This window comes from Bicyclus anynana, chromosome 14 (genome assembly GCF_947172395.1).
Source record: "Bicyclus anynana chromosome 14, ilBicAnyn1.1, whole genome shotgun sequence".
NCBI classification, from domain to species: domain Eukaryota; kingdom Metazoa; phylum Arthropoda; class Insecta; order Lepidoptera; family Nymphalidae; genus Bicyclus; species Bicyclus anynana.
In genome coordinates this window covers 6,550,435-6,570,535 of record NC_069096.1, presented here as the reverse complement: position 1 = coordinate 6,570,535, position 20,101 = coordinate 6,550,435, and the positions used below count along the sequence as shown (strand labels likewise).

The window sequence follows — 20,101 nt, the reverse complement described above, 5'->3', positions numbered from 1 at the left end:
AACGTCTCTTAAAGAACGTGCGATAGCCAGAAATAGCTCATTTTAAATTTGGTAATTTTTTTTTTATTTTTTACAAGTTAGCATGATGGAAGCCGGGTAACTTGAGAGGAGGATGAAACCACACCCCTTTCGGTTTCTACACGATGTCATACCGGATCGCTTAATCTTTGGCGGTACGTGTTTGTCGGTAGCGTGGTAACTAGCCACGGCCGAAGCCTACCACCAGCTAGACCTTTTTTTTTTTTTTTAAAGTGGGGAAATCTTCATGGATACCTTCTCGCCACGGGGAGGCAATAAGGTTATGTCAGACTTCAACCGACTAAAACCCCACGGTGTTCCGACTCGCCGCCTGATGACTGAGCTACGGGAACATTTCATAAACTACCGCAACACCACCAGCTAGACCTGGACCAATTCAGAAAACCTCAATCGGCCCAGCCTCCTTAATAGGCTGACGTAAAGTCGCTACGCGCAGGTCATACATAAATTCAAGACGCGTGAGGCGACTGCGGATGGGTGGGAGATGCGCGCGGATTTTCTGTGCTATACTCGTATCTAAAATCTTATATTGCGTTGCGCAGCACCATACTAACCTATTTGTAATATGTAATGTAATATGCATAATGGGGATGATGACTAGGTTTGAATATATTGATTTTTATGATACATTCGGGTAAATAAGGTCAATGTTAACTAATTTATACATAAAAAGCAAAGATTGTTTGGATATTTGCAAAATAAATATGATTATAAAAATTCAAAATCTATTAAATTTTTTTTATCGTAATTAGATGAAAATTCATACAGTTATAGCTTCCTTACATTACATGTGACATTTTTCAATAAATGTAACAATAAACATAAACGCACAAATAACAAAGATATTAGTAATTTTGTTTGAACGCCCATACAAATCTAACGATCGGCGAACCACCGACGTCACTAAATCGTGCCATTTTGTATGGAGCGTTTTTCAGGGATCCACGGCCGCGCCGCAAATCTGACCCTTTAAATCCCTGTAACTCCGAAAGTAATGATCGCAGATACCCTGTTGCTTTTACAAAATTGCTTTGCTATTAGTATACTCTTAATTTATAGTATGTCTAACTATCGCCGGCTCTATTTCTAAAAGTATAAATGTCAAAATCTTACCTGTTGACTCAGTCTATCCAATCTAAGCGTCATATTGATTGAGTCAGTCTCACTGAAGTATACAGTGTAACCCCACGCCGAGCCACACCATTGCCCCGTGGGGGGTGATGGACTGTTCTCAACTATCGTCATGTGTCCGTCCGGACATCCGTCCGACGTGAAGGACACGAACTTGCCTACGGTGAACGTGTCGAATGTTAGCTGAAACAAGATTATGTGGTTAGGGATCTCTTAGCGACTTTCTACGGTTCCTTCGGGGTTTATTCTGGGACACGTTCGAGAAGTAAGTGTTTTTTTTTTCTAAAGGTTAATTTTTCTTTTGTACTTTTATAAAGAAAGACATATTGTTTTTTAAAGAATATTTTTTTTCCTTTAGTTCTCCTTACAGATCTTAATAAAACAAAGTCTAAATGCTTCACGTACTTTGCGTAATGTAACTGTAAACCACATCAGAATTCGATGAATTATTACGGAAATTAATACTAAGAGGAAGGCAAACAGAGGCTTTCTAGTGGAAACAAAATTTCAAAAATTGATTTTTGTTTTCACTATTGTTTATATAGCAGTTATGTCATTTTTGTTAGATTATTAGATTTCAATATTTTATAGATATTTAATTTAAATGACGCCAAATTTTGAAATTCAAAACTCAAAATCACGCTTGTGTATTAAAAAAAAAACATTAAAAAGCTACGGGACCTAAAGCTAAAATTATTTTTTTAAAGTTACTTTGTAAAACTACGATTTAATTTAATAACTTCTTATTATATCATTTACCTGTACCTGATTTTTTTTAAATTTAGAACTGAAGTTTTTTAGTAAAAGAGTAGATAAAAATATGTATAATGTAGTTACCTGTATAATATCGCCATAGCTTCCGCCATTAGCGGTGAAGTTAAGATGACACACGAAGGGCAGGTGGTCTTCCCTCGGCCTCCGCACCTCCAACTCGTAGGTCCGCCCTACGTCACCCATGTACGTTCTATTGCAAGCTGAAACAAAATATTCATATTAAAAAAATTATATTTTAGTTACAAAATATTAAAATATTAGCGGACGCCCGCGACTTCGTCCGCGTGGAATTTAGTTTTTCACAAATCCCTCGGGAACCATGGATTTTTATGGCATAAAAAGTAGCCTATGTGTTAATCCATGCTATAATATATCTCAATACCAAATTTTAATTAATTCGGTTAAGTAGTCGAGGCGTGAAAGAGTAACAAATATTCATATCATTAAAATCATCAGTTTTCGCAAATCTCGGGAAACCATGGATTTTTCGGGATAAAAAGTAGCCAGTAAAGTAGTTAATCCAGAGTAAAATCCATTTCCATTCAAAATTTTAGCCAAATCGCTTCAGTAGTAGCGGCGTTAAAGAGTAACAAACATTCAAACATCCATACAAACTTTCGCGTTTATAATATTAGTACAGAATACATAATTACGTACAGGTATAAAAGATTCACTCCGTTACGTCATTTATTTAAATAAATAGCGACTCTCGCAACGACACAATAGAGTGCAATTCAGTTCAAAGAAGTTAATAGCCTTTTGTTTTATTCACCTACAACTTTTATCTATTCTGACAACGTTAGGGTTGTCTTCAATTACAAAATACTTAATACTAGAATCCACGCGCATGTATAGGTAGTGCAATGAACTATACTGTGGTTTACTACCAGTACCATCATTTTTAAAGTTACAGTAACTCTAAAAATTATTAACTTTCCATACAAACTTTCAACCCCTATTTTACCCCCTTCTCATTTTATTTTTGCAATGAAAAGTATCCTATAACCTTCTCCGTATTATGGTATTTAACTGTGCAGAGTTTCATTTGGATTCATTCAGTAGTTTCAGCGTGATACCCGAATAACAAAAAAACACGGACAGACAGACAGATAAAAATCAAAAAAATATATTTTTAGCTTCAGTATCGATTATATAATGCCCCCAACAAAAATTTTCAAAATATCTTCAACGTACAGAATATACAAAATGTACAGAATTCGTATTATAAGTATAGATTCTAGATGGCGCTGGCTTCCTTTATGCCACGCTAACGTTTGTTGTTACAAATATATGTTCTATAGAAATCGACCAGTTTTATTATAAGTATAGATACGGTTGAGCCACGACATGCAAGCATTATGAGAGTTACATAATAATAAAAGAATTATAATGAATAATCTTATTCACTATAATTCTTTACGTACATTTGCCGCTATTGTCAATAGAGAATTTAAAACATATCAGCTACCTTGGACCTTTTTTAAACCTTCTCAGGAAAAAGTCTAGTTTCTGACATTAATATTATTACAATCACACCTTCTTTTAAAATATAACCTTTAGAATAAACGAGACTTGTTATCTTTAGATAAAATTTAGAATAAACTAGTATACCCGTAGGAATTAAATCGAGACTTTTCTCGTAGGTCAAGTGATTCTTTAGAAAACGATGAAGGTGTTCTTCAAACAATGAAATTGTGAACAAGAAAACATGAACCTTGAAAACGAACAGTAGACATACTCCCATTCTAGCAAATAATAGACAATATGTTAGTATTTATACAGACGAATAAGAAAGTTCTGAGTAAACATGTTGAACAATATTATGTTGTTTTGTATGAGTTTCATACATCAGTTGTGGTTATCTTATATCGGATTTCGGACGAAGGGTCAACCTTGGAGTTATCTTAGAACAAGTAAGTACCAAGTTCTACGTAACCTTTCAAATTGATTAGAAGAACTTTGTTAAACTACCAACAGAGGACTAAGGAGGTCGAGCGAAGGATTACGATGGGTATATATAAATAAAAAGCTTAGAATTCAATTACTATGTAATGTAATCGTCTGTAGCTAGCCCTTTAAGTCTAAAGCTGCCACAATTCAAACTTCAGAGTTGCCTTACCGTACTACCTGTGGCGTTTCTGGACTACCTACATTGTAGGTACGTCGAGCACGAAAGTAGAAACATTAGTCGTGTGGCAGATACCGGCGGGGATAGACGTCTGCCTAACCAAGTTTGGCAATAGAGAAATGAGCAGGTCTGCGGCATCATACTACACTAAATTGTATTACTGTTTGTGACACTATAATAAATAAATGTCTCTTTCTTTTTGTAGGAACATGGGCTGACAAAGTTTCAGTTTTTTATAGGTCTGTGTAATTCTTGATATAGGATTTAAATACGAGTCACTACATGTTTTTCAACGATTTTTCATTTTTTGCAATGCAATTTGGTTATTTCAACGAAATGACCTTGATGACGTCATTTACATCTATAAGCAGTATTTTTTTTTTGTTTTTACGCTCATCTTTTATGATGAGGCATTTCAATGCATTGTTTCACGATATTACGGCTAATAACGTTACGACTTAATATTATTGCACCTACTATATTAAAGTCTGTGGAAGGACATAAGAGGAGAGGAAGGCCAAAGAAGAGATGGTTGGATTGTGTGAAAGAGGACATGTGTGTAAAAGGAGTGGTGTGTAAACTCATCATGTGTGTAAACTCATCATGAGTTGACGAGTAATAGAGACGAATGGAAAAGGTTGACATATTTTTCCAACCTCACTTAAGTGGGATAAGGATAAAGAAGAGATGATGATGATATTAAAGTCACTTTGCGTCAATGGAAATAAATGAGTCATTTCAATAAAAACAAACATACGAAAATCCATAGTCCATGCTTTAAATCGAACATTACATGTGGCGACAGATCTGCGTCTTATGTATCGGATGCAGTGCATCAAACGAATTTTTAATTTTACGGTAGATAAAATCTGTTCGGTGCTATCCGTATGATTCGGATCAGTGGACGCACTTGAATAACTTTCTATACAAACAACATTAAAATCAGTTTGATGCGATGCGTCCGACACGTACGATGCAGGACTGTGGACCCTACGTTAATGACCTACGTTAAATAATTATCCGGCGAGTCATCATAGTCTTAATCCATAAAGTAGGAACAAAACCTCAAAAGCTAGGTTAAATAGTAAAAAGTATGCACGAATTAGTAATTTCGAGCTATAATTTTTTTAACAGACCACTGCAATCTCCAAAAAAGTCGTATGAAATTTTTTCGAGGACAATAATATAATTTTCGGGTACCTGTACTATTGTTAATCCTTCCTACACAAAATAGGGAAATGAGAAGGAAAAAGGAATTTGAATAAAGTGAAGCGCACAATGGGTAGGCGGCCATATTTTTACAATCTTTTAAAAAAGCCTTTTGTCTGTCCTGACAGGGCATTAAGTACGGCATAAGACAAGTGTTCTCTTCGCCAGGGAACATTATTGTTCGCTTTTATGCTTTTTAGACCTTTTTCTATTATGGTTGTGTGTATTTACCGTTTACCCTGGGAAAATGCTTTTTCTGAAAAACTTTTTCCCTTCAACCCACTAGCACAGCTATTACTATAATGACTATAACTAAAATTATCTGTATATACGAGTACCTCTATCTCACCATCATCATCATTATTAACCCATATTTGGTTCACTGCTTAGGTCGAGTGTCCTCTCAGAATAAGAGGGGTTAGGCCAATAGTCCACCACGCTGGCCCAATGCGGATTGGCAGACTTTACACACACAGAGAATTAAGAAAATTCTCCGATATGCAGGTTTCCTCCCCGTTTGAGACGCCTCTATCTACTTGCATAATATTATTAATAACCACTATTATGAATTTAAAACCATAATTTATTGCAGTCGCGGTAGTCTCTTAATAAATAATAAATGAAAATGGATATTATTAGATGTCACTAGCGGACGCACGCTAATATCCGTGAAATTCCGTTTTAAAATCAGTTCAGCCGTTCAAAGATGATACGCACAAACAGAAAGTCAGACAGACAAAAGTTTTAAAAAAGGGCAGACACTTAATTTTTTTATAATGGATGGTGATTTTACTTATAATATAATTTTTAATTATTAAAATCTTAAAAATTCTGAGTGTAATAGGCCACAGAATACATAACACTTGATCTTTATCCATAGGATTATGTGATACTGGCTGCCACACGAATTTGCTAACTGGAGAAGACAGAGAAATACTAGATAGTTAAATAGTCACTAGATATAGGTTTATAAATAAACTATAGTCTAGACAACAAGTGCTTTTTACAAGAACTTAACAACTTGACGTTTCGCCCTTATTTTTACCTCGGTTTATAAATATACTCGCAGTTTTGCTGATCCAAGAAAAATTTCTTAGAAATTACCTGTAATAATACCTATTGTATGTATAGGGTTTTCTTTTTTCAAAGTTATTCAGATATTATGATATATCAGAATTATTGTGGAATACTTTAATAAATAGCTTTTAAGAGCTCTTAGTTAAAAAATTTAGGAATTTTGCTAGCAAAACATTTTATTTTCAAGAGTCAAAATTTTCTGTTTGGATTTGAATTACAACTTGTTCCTGATTTTTGGTTCTGATAAAGAAATATAACAGTATTTACAAATAAAAACTATTAAAACAATAACATCGTATGTGATACCTTCTGTTCGCTTTGAAGGCAGTGTCAAGCCAGTAACGTAATAATTAAAGCTGTTTCTAAAAGAACCACGGGAAAAAATCGTCTAAAAATCCAATAACCTTCTGATTTTTTAACGGCTCGAGTTATATCACTGTGTTGGCCCCAACTTCAAAGTGATCAGAAGATAGCTTATACGATGTTATTTTTTTTCGCTTTTTAGTTGTAATTTTAAAGTCAGTTGAATTTTTTTATTAAAGAGATTTTATTTTTCTGTTTTTAGTGTGTTCTAGCATAGTGCAAGAAAGCGCCACAGTACGAGCAATTTTGAACCGATTTTCATGAAAATTAAATGGGACCAATCTGAAAATTTCAATATCGGTTAGGAAATGACGAAGTTATGAGGTAACAAAAATTAAAAAAAATATACATTGAACCGATCTGTATATTCGCATCTTATTATATTTCGCGAAACACAATATATAGTTATGTAGAAACAGTAACGATGCACTATCAAGATTGTACTGCACTCGCATAGAAATAATAGGAGAACTCGAAATGCATACCCGATCCTAGATAATAGAATTGCGCACTGGATCTTTTATCGTGTGGCTTCAATATCGGTTTACAATAGGGGATGTTTTCTGCTTTGTATGAGTAGGTACTTATAGTGCATTCCTGTTATATTTCTAGAGACATAATTACTAATACTGCCTGTATGGCCAGATCTTCGTCGTTTAATCAAAGCAAAAATTTCGCTTTCTAATTTTGTGTAGCTAACATCTGTGAATTCTCTGATAGCAGGGTGTTTCAACCAACAAACACACCTTACCCAAATCTGACAGAAAATCCTCTAAGCATTTAGATTATAGGGTAGGTTTATACCCTATAATCTAAATGCTTAGAGGATTTTCTGTCAGATCTGGGTGACGTGTGTTTGTTGGTTTTCTTAGATAAAAACAAAATAAGTCACTATTTTTAGGACCGATTATGTTGGAGTAAGCAAAAATACATGTCTGTGATACAATACTAGCCAGTATTAAATATCTATATTGTTTATTTAAACTGCCATCTCTCGGACATTCAAGTGTCATATTATCTGTCATTATCTTCTTTTTCAAGTGATCTGCAGTTCACTATTTTTTACAAATTTTAATAAACTGTTAGTCAAGCAGTGCTTTAATGTGTTTTCTTTCATCTCGAGACTCCAAATTCTAACAGATTACATTATTATTAGACAAATTTTCAATCAGTCCTTTAAGGGTGATATTTCAAAGTTTTCAATTATAGTATAAATTATATTTATTAGTTAGTCTATGTACTTACTATTTTAAAAAAAAATATTTCCAATTTAAACACTTCTGTTTTTATTATCTCGGCAATATGTAGCCTATGTTCTTCTTTCTACAACGTCCCATTTATCCGGTATGGCCGTGAAAATTAGCAAGCAAACGAACAGACTTACTTTCTCATTTATAATATGGATACTTGGTTATGTTAAGCATTAGTAATAATCTAATTTACTTACATATTCTACACAGAGCATGTTAAGCACGAAACATTTCCCTCGACAATAAAGAATGCGTGGGTAGATTAATATTTAGCAAAAAATATACAAATTCTCGTTTTCGTGCGGACGGGTGATTTTTTCAACCCGCTGCACGCCGACGTCACAGTAGATATATTGCAAGCAGTAGTTGGACTTCATACTAAAGGTCGAAACGCGAGCTATACCTACGCAGCTCGTACGTGGGGTGATCGTGGGGTGAAGACCGTTGCGACTGTGCCGCGGTGACGAACGCAGTGTATTGGATTTTTTAATTATGACGACTAGGAAAAAAGTTATTATTTTTATAAAGTTTGATTAATATTTTGTATTCTAAAGGCATAATTTAATAAATAAATATATAAATAAATGCTTAAATGATAAAATTGTGTAAATAGGTAAATGACGTAAACGTTAATATAATATTATTAAATAATTATTTATTAACTTCTTCATTTAGGTTGTTTTCTTTGATTATTATGTAATACATAGATTTAAATCTTATGACATGTATGTTTTGTATACCTGTATTTTAAGGTAATAAAGAAGTTACGTAAAGAAGTTGTTTGAATTTAACAACATTATTGTGTTGCTCATACTTTAATGTATTTGAATAAAAAAAGTAAAGAGCCAGCTGATATCAATATACCTATCCAGATTTTTTTATTAAACTACTAGCGAACCCGGTCAATCTCAATTTGTTTTTTGTTGTTCCTTCCCTACATGCCAAGTCAGGGTCAATTTTTTATCGTCTATTCTATAGTGTGGGGGTATCGTTATCGGTATTTTTGTACATTACATAAGGGGTTAAAGTGCTAACATAATCTACGGAACCCTACACTGCGCGTGGCCCGACACGCACTTGACCGATTTTTTATTATTTGGTCACCTAGTGTGGTGCTAATAGATAGATGGCATCACCAAAATAAATATATGAAGGTCCTTCAAGATCATTGACTAGTATCAACCTTATTTAAATCTACCAATCAAAAAACAACACGCATTTTATTGATCACTTCCTATTTTACTACAATTTACAAAGTATTTTATTTGTTTATTTAAAAAAAAGTATATTTACAATCACATAACTGGATCACATAAAATGGAAACACAAAGTTGGCAAATGTAATTAAAATGCTGGAGGCAGGCAGCCCTATCACATGTTTACGGAGCGCGCGGCTGTAGGTATTTATTTCAAAAATATGGCCGAGTTATTATACTGCTTGTAATATATCTACTGTGCCGACGTAAAACAAATGGACCATTTTACCAGACTAATGGTATACTTACACATACTTGTGTATGTGAGCAAGGACGAGACCTTGGATAACTATTTGCGTTTACGACAGTGGTATGGCCTAGTTCCAAAACCGTAAACTTAGGATATGATTTCGTGGGCAAAGCAACGAGAGTTCCAAAACCAGAAATCAAAATGTTTGTTTGTTTGATTAATTGAACGCGCTATTCTCAAGAACTACTGGTTCGATTTGAAAATTTCTTTCAGTGTTAGATAGCCCACATATCGAGGAAGGCTATAGGCTATATATTATTCCCGTATCCTTACTGGAACGAGAACCACGCGGGTGAAACCGCACGGCGTCAGCTAGTTAACAAATAACCAAATAATATTTAACTTTATTAGGCTACCAGCTGTTTCAGATTGTAATCAGTTTTTCTTCTAGTAAGTTCCGAGTTTCATTAAAAATATTATTGGGCTTTTAATTTGTTTTTTTTTTCAAAGAAATTCTCATTAGCTGTTGAAATGTTGGTGGTGTTAATATACCGGTTCTATTAATATTAAATGTGAACGATGCCTCTTGGAAGTCCCTAAAAAGCCCTATGACCTACAGTGGACGTCCATCGGGTGATATGACGATGATGATGATAATGATGACGATGATGAGATGATGATGATGATGATGATGATGATGATGTTGATGAAAGGTGGAGAAAAGATATCTGAATGAGTTCAAGTGCTTGAACTTAGTGTCGTCAATCTCTAGGGTATCATTAAAAAAAAATAAAAGAATCAGCCATTAAGCGAAGTTTCTCAAGAAGCATTCAGTATTGTCCTCAAGAAGTTTGCACTTGAGACATAAATTCTAAGAGGGAAGAATAAATCGAGAACTAACAAGCGAATGCAGATTTTGTATAGTCGTCATAACAATGGACTGTTTCACTTGACTTTTTCAACAAAATGTTTTCTATTTTTATACAACGACAAACTTTTAAACAATGTCAAACTTAATTTTCAATATATTCGTACATTATAACACAAAAATTCATATACTCGTTCACTTAATGCGCTTCATATGTAAAATAATGTAATTTTTATAACTAACTGCTAAATAATTATAATTAAGCGTGTTTCTTAATAATTTCAAGGCAAAGATTTATAGCACATAGATAGTGTGTAGTCGCAGATGCGTAAGCTGTTTTATGTGCCCCGAAATGGGAGCCCTTGACGTATTGCTACACTTCAATAAGTACGCCTGTGTGCGTGTCGGCAAGTTAAATTAACTTAGCTCTTATGCTCACACAGTCAAAGTAGTGGCTTACGTTTGGAGTGAAAAATTGTTAGGTGTTGCGGGTCCATAGGTTATTAGTCTTAGGTTTGTTTAACGCAGGCTTATACAAAAAACACATTTTGCTCCTAGCGGATGGCCCGCGGTTTTACCCCCGTACTTCCCGTTCCTGTAGAATTAAATAAAATAGCTTATGTTTCTCAATAAAAGGATAGCTTTCTAATAGTGAAAGAATTTATAGATCGCATGAATAGTTTTTCAGTTCAATCGTTTAAACAAACATATAAACAAATCTTGTCTCTATATAATGTTAGTTTAAATAGAGAAAATCTAAATAATATTAATTGTCAAACCATATATTTTTTTAATATTACAGGATAAACGCTTAAAAATAAAAATGACTCTTACGACTATTTTTGTCCATACTAATATTATGAATGTGAAGTCTGTCTGTCTGTTTGTTCCTACCTTTTCACGCCTAAACGGCAGAATTTGGAGAAAATCTTAATATCTAAATCACGAAATCACGAATACCACTTGACGTACAAAGATGAAATTTAGCAGGGAGGTAGTCTACAGTTAGTAGACGTCCGCTAAAACGGCTTTGTAAAGAGGCCCAGATTAAGGAGGTCTAAGGGCGGACGAAGTCGCGAGCGTCCGATAATACGGCATAGAAATAAATTGGACCTTGGAGCAGAACAAAGGCTTTTAGTCCCAGAAAATCCGTGGTTACCGTGGGATTAGTAAAAACTGAATTTCATGCAGACAAAGTACCTACTAGCGTTCGCTAGTAAGATTTATAAAATACTCGTAAAAATCTATTTTTAATTAAACGGCTTTGAAGGAAGTTCATTAGCAATCACTGGAAACTATCAAACATAGTATACGACAATTTATAAGATAGTTAACTTCTGCCAGTAGCAGAAAGCAAACAGGAGGAGTGCAGCACTAATTATGTGCAAACTGACTGAGAGTTCGTATTCGTAACAGACAGACAGTATACATAGTTAGCGTGTGATTAAAACTGTAGATTGAGTTTCATGAAATTGTTAAACTTAAGTTTAAACTGTCGTGAGTGTTTTTTATAATAGATAAGTTTATAGTTCAACTAGCGGACGCCCGCGACTTAGTCCGCGTGGAATTTAGGTTTTCACAAATCCCTCGGGAACCATGGATTTTTCCGGGATAAAAAGTATCTATCTAGACTATGTGTTATTCCAGGCTATAATATATCTTAATACTAAATTTCAGCTAATTTGGTTCAGTAGTTGAGGCGTGAAAGAGTAACAAACATTCATATAATCAAAATCATCAGTTTTAGCAAATCTAAAAAAAACCATGGATTTTTTCGAGATTAAAAGTAGGCTATGTGTTAATCCAGAGTAAAATCTATTTCCATTCCAAATTTCAGCTAAATAGCTTCAGTACTAGCGGCGTTATAGAGTAACAAACATCCAAACATACATTCAAGTATCCATACAAACTTTCGCGTTTATAATATTAGTAGGAAGTAGGTTACATAGTTCAATTCAATATTTGATAACGGGAAGTGACGTGATATGACCTCTACCTTCGACTCGGAAGGCGTACATTCGAATCCGGTCCAGGGCATGTAACTCCAACTTCTTAGTTATGTGCATTTTAAAAAATAAAATTTCACGTGTCTCAAACGGTGAAGGAAAAACATCGCGAGGAAACTTGCATACCTGCATCTTAATTCTCTATGTGTGTGAAGTCTGCCAATCCGCATTGGGCCAGCTAGTAGACTATGGGACTAATGGTTTTAATTATAATGTAACTAAAATGTTTTTTTTTTAAGTTTAAAACATTTTTTAATGAGTAAATTGACAAAATGCGTATTCTTGAAAGGTAAAAAGACATGAATTCTAGAAGTAGTATTATAGAAGTAGGTATTATATTCGTTCTAATATTGGCAGTTACGAACAGAAATTGTCTATTCTTAAGCGAAGTTTCTCAAGCCTCACTAACACAAAAGCGTCCACTTATGACGAGAGTCGTACGATAAAAGAAAGGCGAAGGCTTAACTGAAGTACTGAATTCTTATTATTCTTTCGTTGAAGGTAGTTTTTGATTTCTTTACATTTTTTGATTTTGTATTTAGACAATTCATACTTTATTCGCTGGATGCTCGCGGTCTCGAGCATCCAGCGGCTCCCTGTAACCCGCTTGTCATTTCTGATTCGATCACGCAGAGAAACCTCAAGCATAGCTCGCCCCATCGCCTGCTGCTTTATGAGGGCCACAGTTAGTGACCAGGTCTCGGATCCGTGAAAGTCATCACCTCTAAGAATAGAGGGATTAGGCTAACAGTCTACCATGCTGTCCAATGCGGATTGACACGTAGAGAATTGAGAAAACTCTTAGGTATGCAGATTTCCTCACAATCTTTTAAAATCATTTATAAACGTCATGTTTAAGATTTAAATAAAATAATGATGATTCACAGAAATCAATTTGTTAATAAGAGCTACAAATTACTCGATTCATAAACAGATGGAAATGTCTTGAATGGTTCGATTGTTAGCGGTTCTATTGAAATAATTGGTAGCTTCGTAGCAACAATTCTCATTTTCACGTCCATTCCACGAAGCCTTCATTTATCATTTTGCGAATAACATCAAAAAGCACCAGCGAAACGGGCAAAGGATGCCGTGACGGATTACACTCTATTTCGGAAATGGCACGGTAAACTTAACACCTTATTAAACGGCACGTGGGTTTTTTGCTAATTGCAGTTACATTTCAGCTTAATGACTATGAACGTGCCAACGATAAAAGCAAAAGCTCATTCACACCCACCGTTGTAATTAAAGGTGGTTTTATTATTCGTGCCTGAGTGTTTAGAATGTGCGATGGATTTTATTTGGAAAATGTGTTTTGGATGGATTTTCCCTGTTTAGTGATTCGGTTCGTTAATTTTGGCAATTTTCATATCATGTCACTCTGTTATGTTATGGTATGGTCTTCACGAATAGATTTAGAATTGATAGATACTTATATTTTATTTTTAACTTAAATTAGTTTTTATTTATTCTTTACAAGTTAGCCCTTGACTACAATCACACCTGATGGTAAGTGATGATGCAGTCTAAGATGGAAGCGGGCTAACTTGTTAGGAGGAGGATGAAAATCCACACCCCTTTCGACACGACATTGTGCCGGAACGCTAAATCACTTAACGGTACGTCTTTGTCGGTAGAGTGGTAACTAGCCACGGCCGAAGCCTCCCACTAGCCAGACCTGGACCAATTAAGAAAACCTCAATCGGCCCAGCCGGGGATCGAACCCAGGACCTCCGTCTTGTAAATCTACCGCGCATACCACTGCGCCACGAAGGCCGTCAAAGGCCGTTTGGAAGGCTACAATACACTCGTACTATTCAGGAAAAACCTGGCTGAGTTTGTTGTGGGCTCTTCTCAGACCAAGGCGCCTTTACAACCCTCGCAACTTTAATTTTAAGTTTTCAACTAAGTAATAATCACCAATAACTTTAATAAAATTACCTACCTGACATTTCGAAAGCGCTTTGTAAAATAAGCCTAATTGAAAAAAGTAAATGAATATTGAATATATTGACTACTTCCTGTGCATATTAATATTATATTTGTGAAACAACACAAAATACGAAAGAAAGAATATTTCATTCTTTGAATCTCTCACTGATTAAAGGCCACAAAAGAATGAACGCATACAACTAGATTCAAGTACTCTCCATATCAAAAGTCGAGAAATAATGAAGTAACGCCGTTGTTGCAGGGCTGGCAGCCATTTTTAGAACATTGTTTAGGTTAGTTAAACTAACAATCGGTCTTTAAGTACGTCTGTCTCTAGCAAAATGCTGTGAATGGAATCATCCAGGATACTAGTCAATACTGATACCTAATATTTGAGCTTTTCTTATTATTTTTTATCTGAAAAGAGTGACATATATCTAGGGATGAATTTGTCAAGCACAGGTATAAGAAGAATCAGATTTCATTCTTGAAGAATTCCAGGATTTTTAGTTATTGATCGCTTTCAACAAACGCCAACGTTTCAAATACTAAAATTGTATGTGGATGACATTCGTTCTCGATAGATCACTCAACCTCTTAACCAGATGTGACATTCCCATATATTTTTAGTTTACGTAGCGTTGCGTTAATAGAAAGAGAATCGATATGTAACATGGCTAGAGGCTTGGGCAACCCTAGCCAACGCGTCGCCGATCTCACGACGTTGTCCCCTCGAGAATGGGAATTGTGGGAACGGAGAATAATCTAGTTCTTTCAATTTCCTTTGTAAGGACATCCACGATATCTTTTGTGTTAGACAATTATCTTTTGCGGAGCGTAAAAACGTATTTAAAGACGACAAAGGCACCGATGTACCGTCTGTTCTTAATTAGCTGTTTGAGATCTGTTGCTTGCAGTTAGGTATTAAAAACAATAGATTTATACATTAGATGTGCCAGGAAGAGAATTTTCTTTGATACTGTAACCAGACCACCATCACACTAATAAAGTATGTTTGAATGTGTGTTTGAAGTGTGTACGTTTGTTACTCCTTCACGCCGCAACTACTGCATTGATTTGGATGAAATTTGGAATGGAGATAGATTATACCATGGATTAACAGATCGGGGAACTTTTTTTTACCGTAACATTCAAGATTTTTCCAAAAAAAAATTGAATTTAAAGTGAAAAAATTTGCAATCGTCTGTAAATCTATACTAATATTACAAAGAGATTGTTTGATTGAACAAGCTAATCTTAAAAACTTATGGTCCGATTTGAAAAATTGTTTCAGTGTTAGATTTGTTAAGGAAGGCTATAGGCTGTATAATATAACTGTATTCCTACGGGAACGTGAACCACGCGGCGTCCGGTTCGTACGAAGCGGATCTGTAGACACATCCCACCAGCCTGAGAGGTTTTGCTGAACAATTCTTAGAAGAAAAGTGTTCCATAGCCCGATCCAGGATTCGAACCCAGGACCTCGTGATCTAAAGCTACATACGCTAATCACTAGACTAACGGAACATAAGATTTTAGTAACGAAAAATGTAATAGTAAGTATGCAATTTCTATGCCTAGTGGCCAAGTAAAGTAAGTTAGTAACTTAGGTTAATAAACATACACTGTATTCTGAGGTTAGTAAGTAGGTCTACTCATAGAAATTGCATAGGTACTTACTATTAAATTTTAAAGTAGTTTAAATGCGATTATGAGAAGTGCCTTTTAATTTCCTCGATAGTTTTCCAAGTACACTGTAACTTTGAAATAGAATTTTTAATCAACTCCCACGGATATTTAAATTTAAAATCGTCCTTGGTTTGTGGAGTGCGCAAAATGAGCTCTGTTACAATAGTCTCATTTGATTGGGTATTCTCCCCACTGTAAGAATATTTTAGGCAAATTTACGCGGTATTATCTTAGGGATTCTGATTATGAATGTATTAAATTATAACGATCCTATTCAGACTTACCACGAAATAATTTTGATTCTCTTGAGATTTGTTTGTAAAACGAAGAATATAATATTGAATATTTGAAGCTTTTTATATGGATGAGTCACCATATAAACAAATTAGGGTTAGTTATATTACGGCTAAACTCATCTGATGAAATTAAGACTACTTAAGTATTCAAGAATAGTATAAACAGTAACATATATCAACTTTTATCCTGATGTTCTAACGGGAACGGAATCTACGCAAGTAAAACCGTGGGGCACTGTTAGTAGATTTAAAAATGGATGGATGGAACAAATAGTACATATTCTGTCCGTTTCTATATACAAAAAATGGAAAAGTATACCTTTATTAGATAAACGTCATGTATATAGGTACAGTAATCTCCTATTCGTACGGAAAAGCCATATAATTCGTAAAGCATTGGCGCACTTTGTCTTGAAGGTTGAAAGCTTTCTCTTATAATGAGCGGATTTCAGGAATTAAGCCCATTTTCTACTCTGAAGTTGAACAATTATAATAACTGTAACGTCGGTGTCGCCTATATTATATAAAAAGTAATAATTACTTAGTACCACTTTTAGAATTACTTTATTCCAAAATTTCTTTGCTTGAATGTTGATTGGGTTACTAGGTTTAAACCCAGAAACAGGCAGTTATATTTAAGGCTGACTGACGAAGCCAAACAGAGCAAGCTTTATTCTTGGTCTGTCAATTGAGAGAGAGATGGATATCTTAATAATCCATGGATTCAACGGGTCCGTCGTGTGGTAGAGAGAAAATCTCCAAGCCCCGGACTTGTAACCAATGGGTGTAGGGTTAAGGACGTCCTGGACTGTTAACTAATACTCCCCTTCTCTGCTCGGGTTGTTCTCCCTGCCTAACCCAATTTTGGTAAGATGCTACTAGAGCAAATTTGGTTAGGTACTAATATTGATTTAGCTGGTAATCCTCTCGCATCTACTCCTGAATTTATTTCGTTTATAAAAAAGGAAAATGTGTAGTCTAGATCTTGAAATAGATTTAAGAATCCTCTGAGATTTAATAATGTTTTTCATACGTATCCATTATTAAAGTTCAATAGGGCTTACTTGTGGACATTGATATTGAGCTACATAAACGAAGTTAATTTGTCTTTATTAATAGTAAATCCTTTTTGAGCTTTAGCTCCTAAAAGTGTTATAGCTTCACATATAATTTAAGTAGACAAAAGTGGCATCAAATGGTCCGTCCGTTGACGCTTGTCCGCCGTTCTCTCTGATTGGCTAACGCACTACCGTGCGTCTCAATATCAATAAAACAGTACGTAAGTTAGTATACTAAAGTTAAAAAAAATGTGAAACTTACGTGTACACGACTTTGGCTCGTCACTCTTATCTCCACAATCATCCTCGCCGTTACAGTACTTATCCAGAGATATACACTGCCCTGTATCACACAGGAGCTCACTCAACCTACACGGAGTGTCTATATTCTGCGGTGTTTTCACTTTCTTCACAGGCATAACTACACTTATATCGGAGTCTAAATTGTCCTCATTAAAGTCTTCGATTAAGTCCTGAGGAGTGCAAAGTTTCAGAGATAACAACACTATCATGAACAGTAAAGTTCTGTTGTTCGATATATCATAATAGCCCTTTAGGAAACACATTTTTAGTTCATGGGCGGTGGGTTTTTGTCACAACATGATGTTTACTGCACTTAATTCCACTCGATACCTGGAACAATACAAACGTAATATTTAATAATAATTATTATTATTTTTATTTAATTAAATTATTTTTATTTGATTATTAGTATTCTCACGGGAACGGGAATGGCGGGTGAAACTGCGAAGCGTTGAATAGTAAAAAATATAAAATGACAAGATAACAACTGACTGATTGACAAAATATCAACGTCCAGCTGAAAGTTATTTCCTGTGATTTGCAGAGTAAAAGCTTCATGCATGGAAGGTGTCAAATATGTCACTCTCTAAACTTAAAGCTAAAAACTATACTCACTTACAAAAGTAAGAGAGTATAGTTTTAACTTGAAATCCGGAAAAAAAAGGTTGACATCAAAAGTAGATTTAAAGAAGCAAAACACAATTGTTGATTGGGAACCTAAAAGATTTATCAATTTCCATTAAGAATCTTACCAATAAACTCTCGAGTGGTAGAAAATAACCTTGAGTGAAGTCCCGGACTTGTGACTGTTGTTGTAGGGTTAAATACATCTTTTAAAACTAGTTTACACTCCACTTCTCCACTCAAGTCATTTTCCTCGCCTATCCCAAACTAATCCATAAAGAACACACTCATTATCTATACTTATAATAAATCTGTAGAGAGGTCAATTCTGTACAAGAAATATATTTCCAAAATAACTATCAGGGGGTGATTAGTGATCAATACTGATGCCAAAAATGCAATCAGTAAAATTTTTGTCTGTCTGTCTGTCTGTCTGTCTGTATGTTCTTTATAGAAACAAAAACTACTGGACGGATTTTAACGAAACTTGGTACAATTATTCAACATACTTCTGGGCAGGTTATAGTATACTTTTCATTACGCTACGATCAATAGGAGCAGAGCTGTGAAGAGAGATTAGAATACTAATTCATGCTTTAAGGACTTTAAGGATTATAAGGAGTATTTGTGTAACGGTTGCCGCGCTCGACGCGACTCGCGGTGGGAGAAATAAATAAAGAAGTGCAGCCTTAATGAGTAGGGTAGGGGTACGGTAGGGGTAGGGTAGGGGTAGTGTAGGGTAGGGGTAGGGCAGGGGTAGGGTAGGGATAGGGTAGGGGTAGGGTAGTGGTAGGGTAGGGGTAGGGTTGGGATAGGGTAGGGTAGGGGTAGGGTAGAGGTAGGTTAGGGTAGGTTAGGATAGGGGTAGTTGAAAGTTTACAATGACTTTCACGCGGACGAAATCGCGGGCGTCCGCTAGTATATAGATATAAATACAGTTTTTAACTTAAGCATTTGGTGGTGGTAGTTTACATGAGAGTATTGGTGTTGATGTGTTTATTAAAAAAAATCAAAAAAGTTTTTACAGAATTCATTTATTTCAAAATCAAAAGTCAGAGGCTCCGCTACTAATAAATAATATATACACCTTGGATGACAAATTATAACGACGTCAGTGAGTCGACCCAAAAACAATTAAACATAATTAATCCATATTAATCTCACAACAACTGAGGCACGGTAAAGCTGGGTCGTTTAAAATTAACTTTTCCATTAAGCCTATTGCACCGCCGCCGGAGGGATGTGTCCCTGCTGTGTTTACGTGGAGTGATATTATTTTTTTAATATGGAAAATTATGGTTAGAGTTTAGTATAGTAAGGTTAATATTTACAAGTTTAATTTCAAAAGAAAACATTTTCAAATAAAATACACCATCCAATCGTATAATTTATAAAAGGTAGCTTCACGCGACATCGCGTGGTATGACAATAAACGAGTTTTCTTTTGTTTTGAAATTATTTATTTTTCTTAAACTGTTTTCAACATTTTTTCAGAATATATATATATATATATATATATATATATATATATATATATACTATCCCTTATATACATGAAATCTCAAAATTATTTCAGTGTAAAATATTCGTACTTTCTAAAGATTGAACCTTAAATTAAACCTGAACAAAGGATCGTCAAAATTATCTGGTAGTAGAAGAAAATTTTGCCGGTTCATTGATTCGCACATAATTTCAGACGTTTATGGTTACGCCCTTGAATAAGATGAAACCTAACTGAAATTTAGATAGACGGGTGAAATATTTTATTAATAAATACTTTTATGTACGTAGCTAAGTACCGGACACTGGCAATCCGTTCGAGCAAGTCATAATTTTTTGTTTTAAATCATCTCTGCATATATCCTTTCTAATGGATAGGGGTAAGGTAGGGGTAGAGTAGAGGTA

The 20,101-nt window shown here is 34.9% G+C and overlaps 1 protein-coding gene across 1 annotated transcript in view; it reads right to left on the bottom strand.

Moving 5' to 3' along the window:
* LOC112047349 (uncharacterized) overlaps window positions 1-20,101 on the bottom strand; it is a 102,201-nt gene that overhangs the window by 33,992 nt on the left and 48,108 nt on the right. Inside the window, exons 2-4 of the mRNA XM_024084446.2 lie at window positions 17,532-17,902; window positions 2,008-2,144; window positions 1,153-1,353 (exon numbers count right to left, since the gene is read on the bottom strand). Of these exons, the coding sequence (XP_023940214.2) occupies window positions 1,153-1,353; window positions 2,008-2,144; window positions 17,532-17,835 (642 nt within the window). The 5' untranslated portion in view covers window positions 17,836-17,902. The remainder of the gene's footprint in view (window positions 1-1,152; window positions 1,354-2,007; window positions 2,145-17,531; window positions 17,903-20,101) is intronic.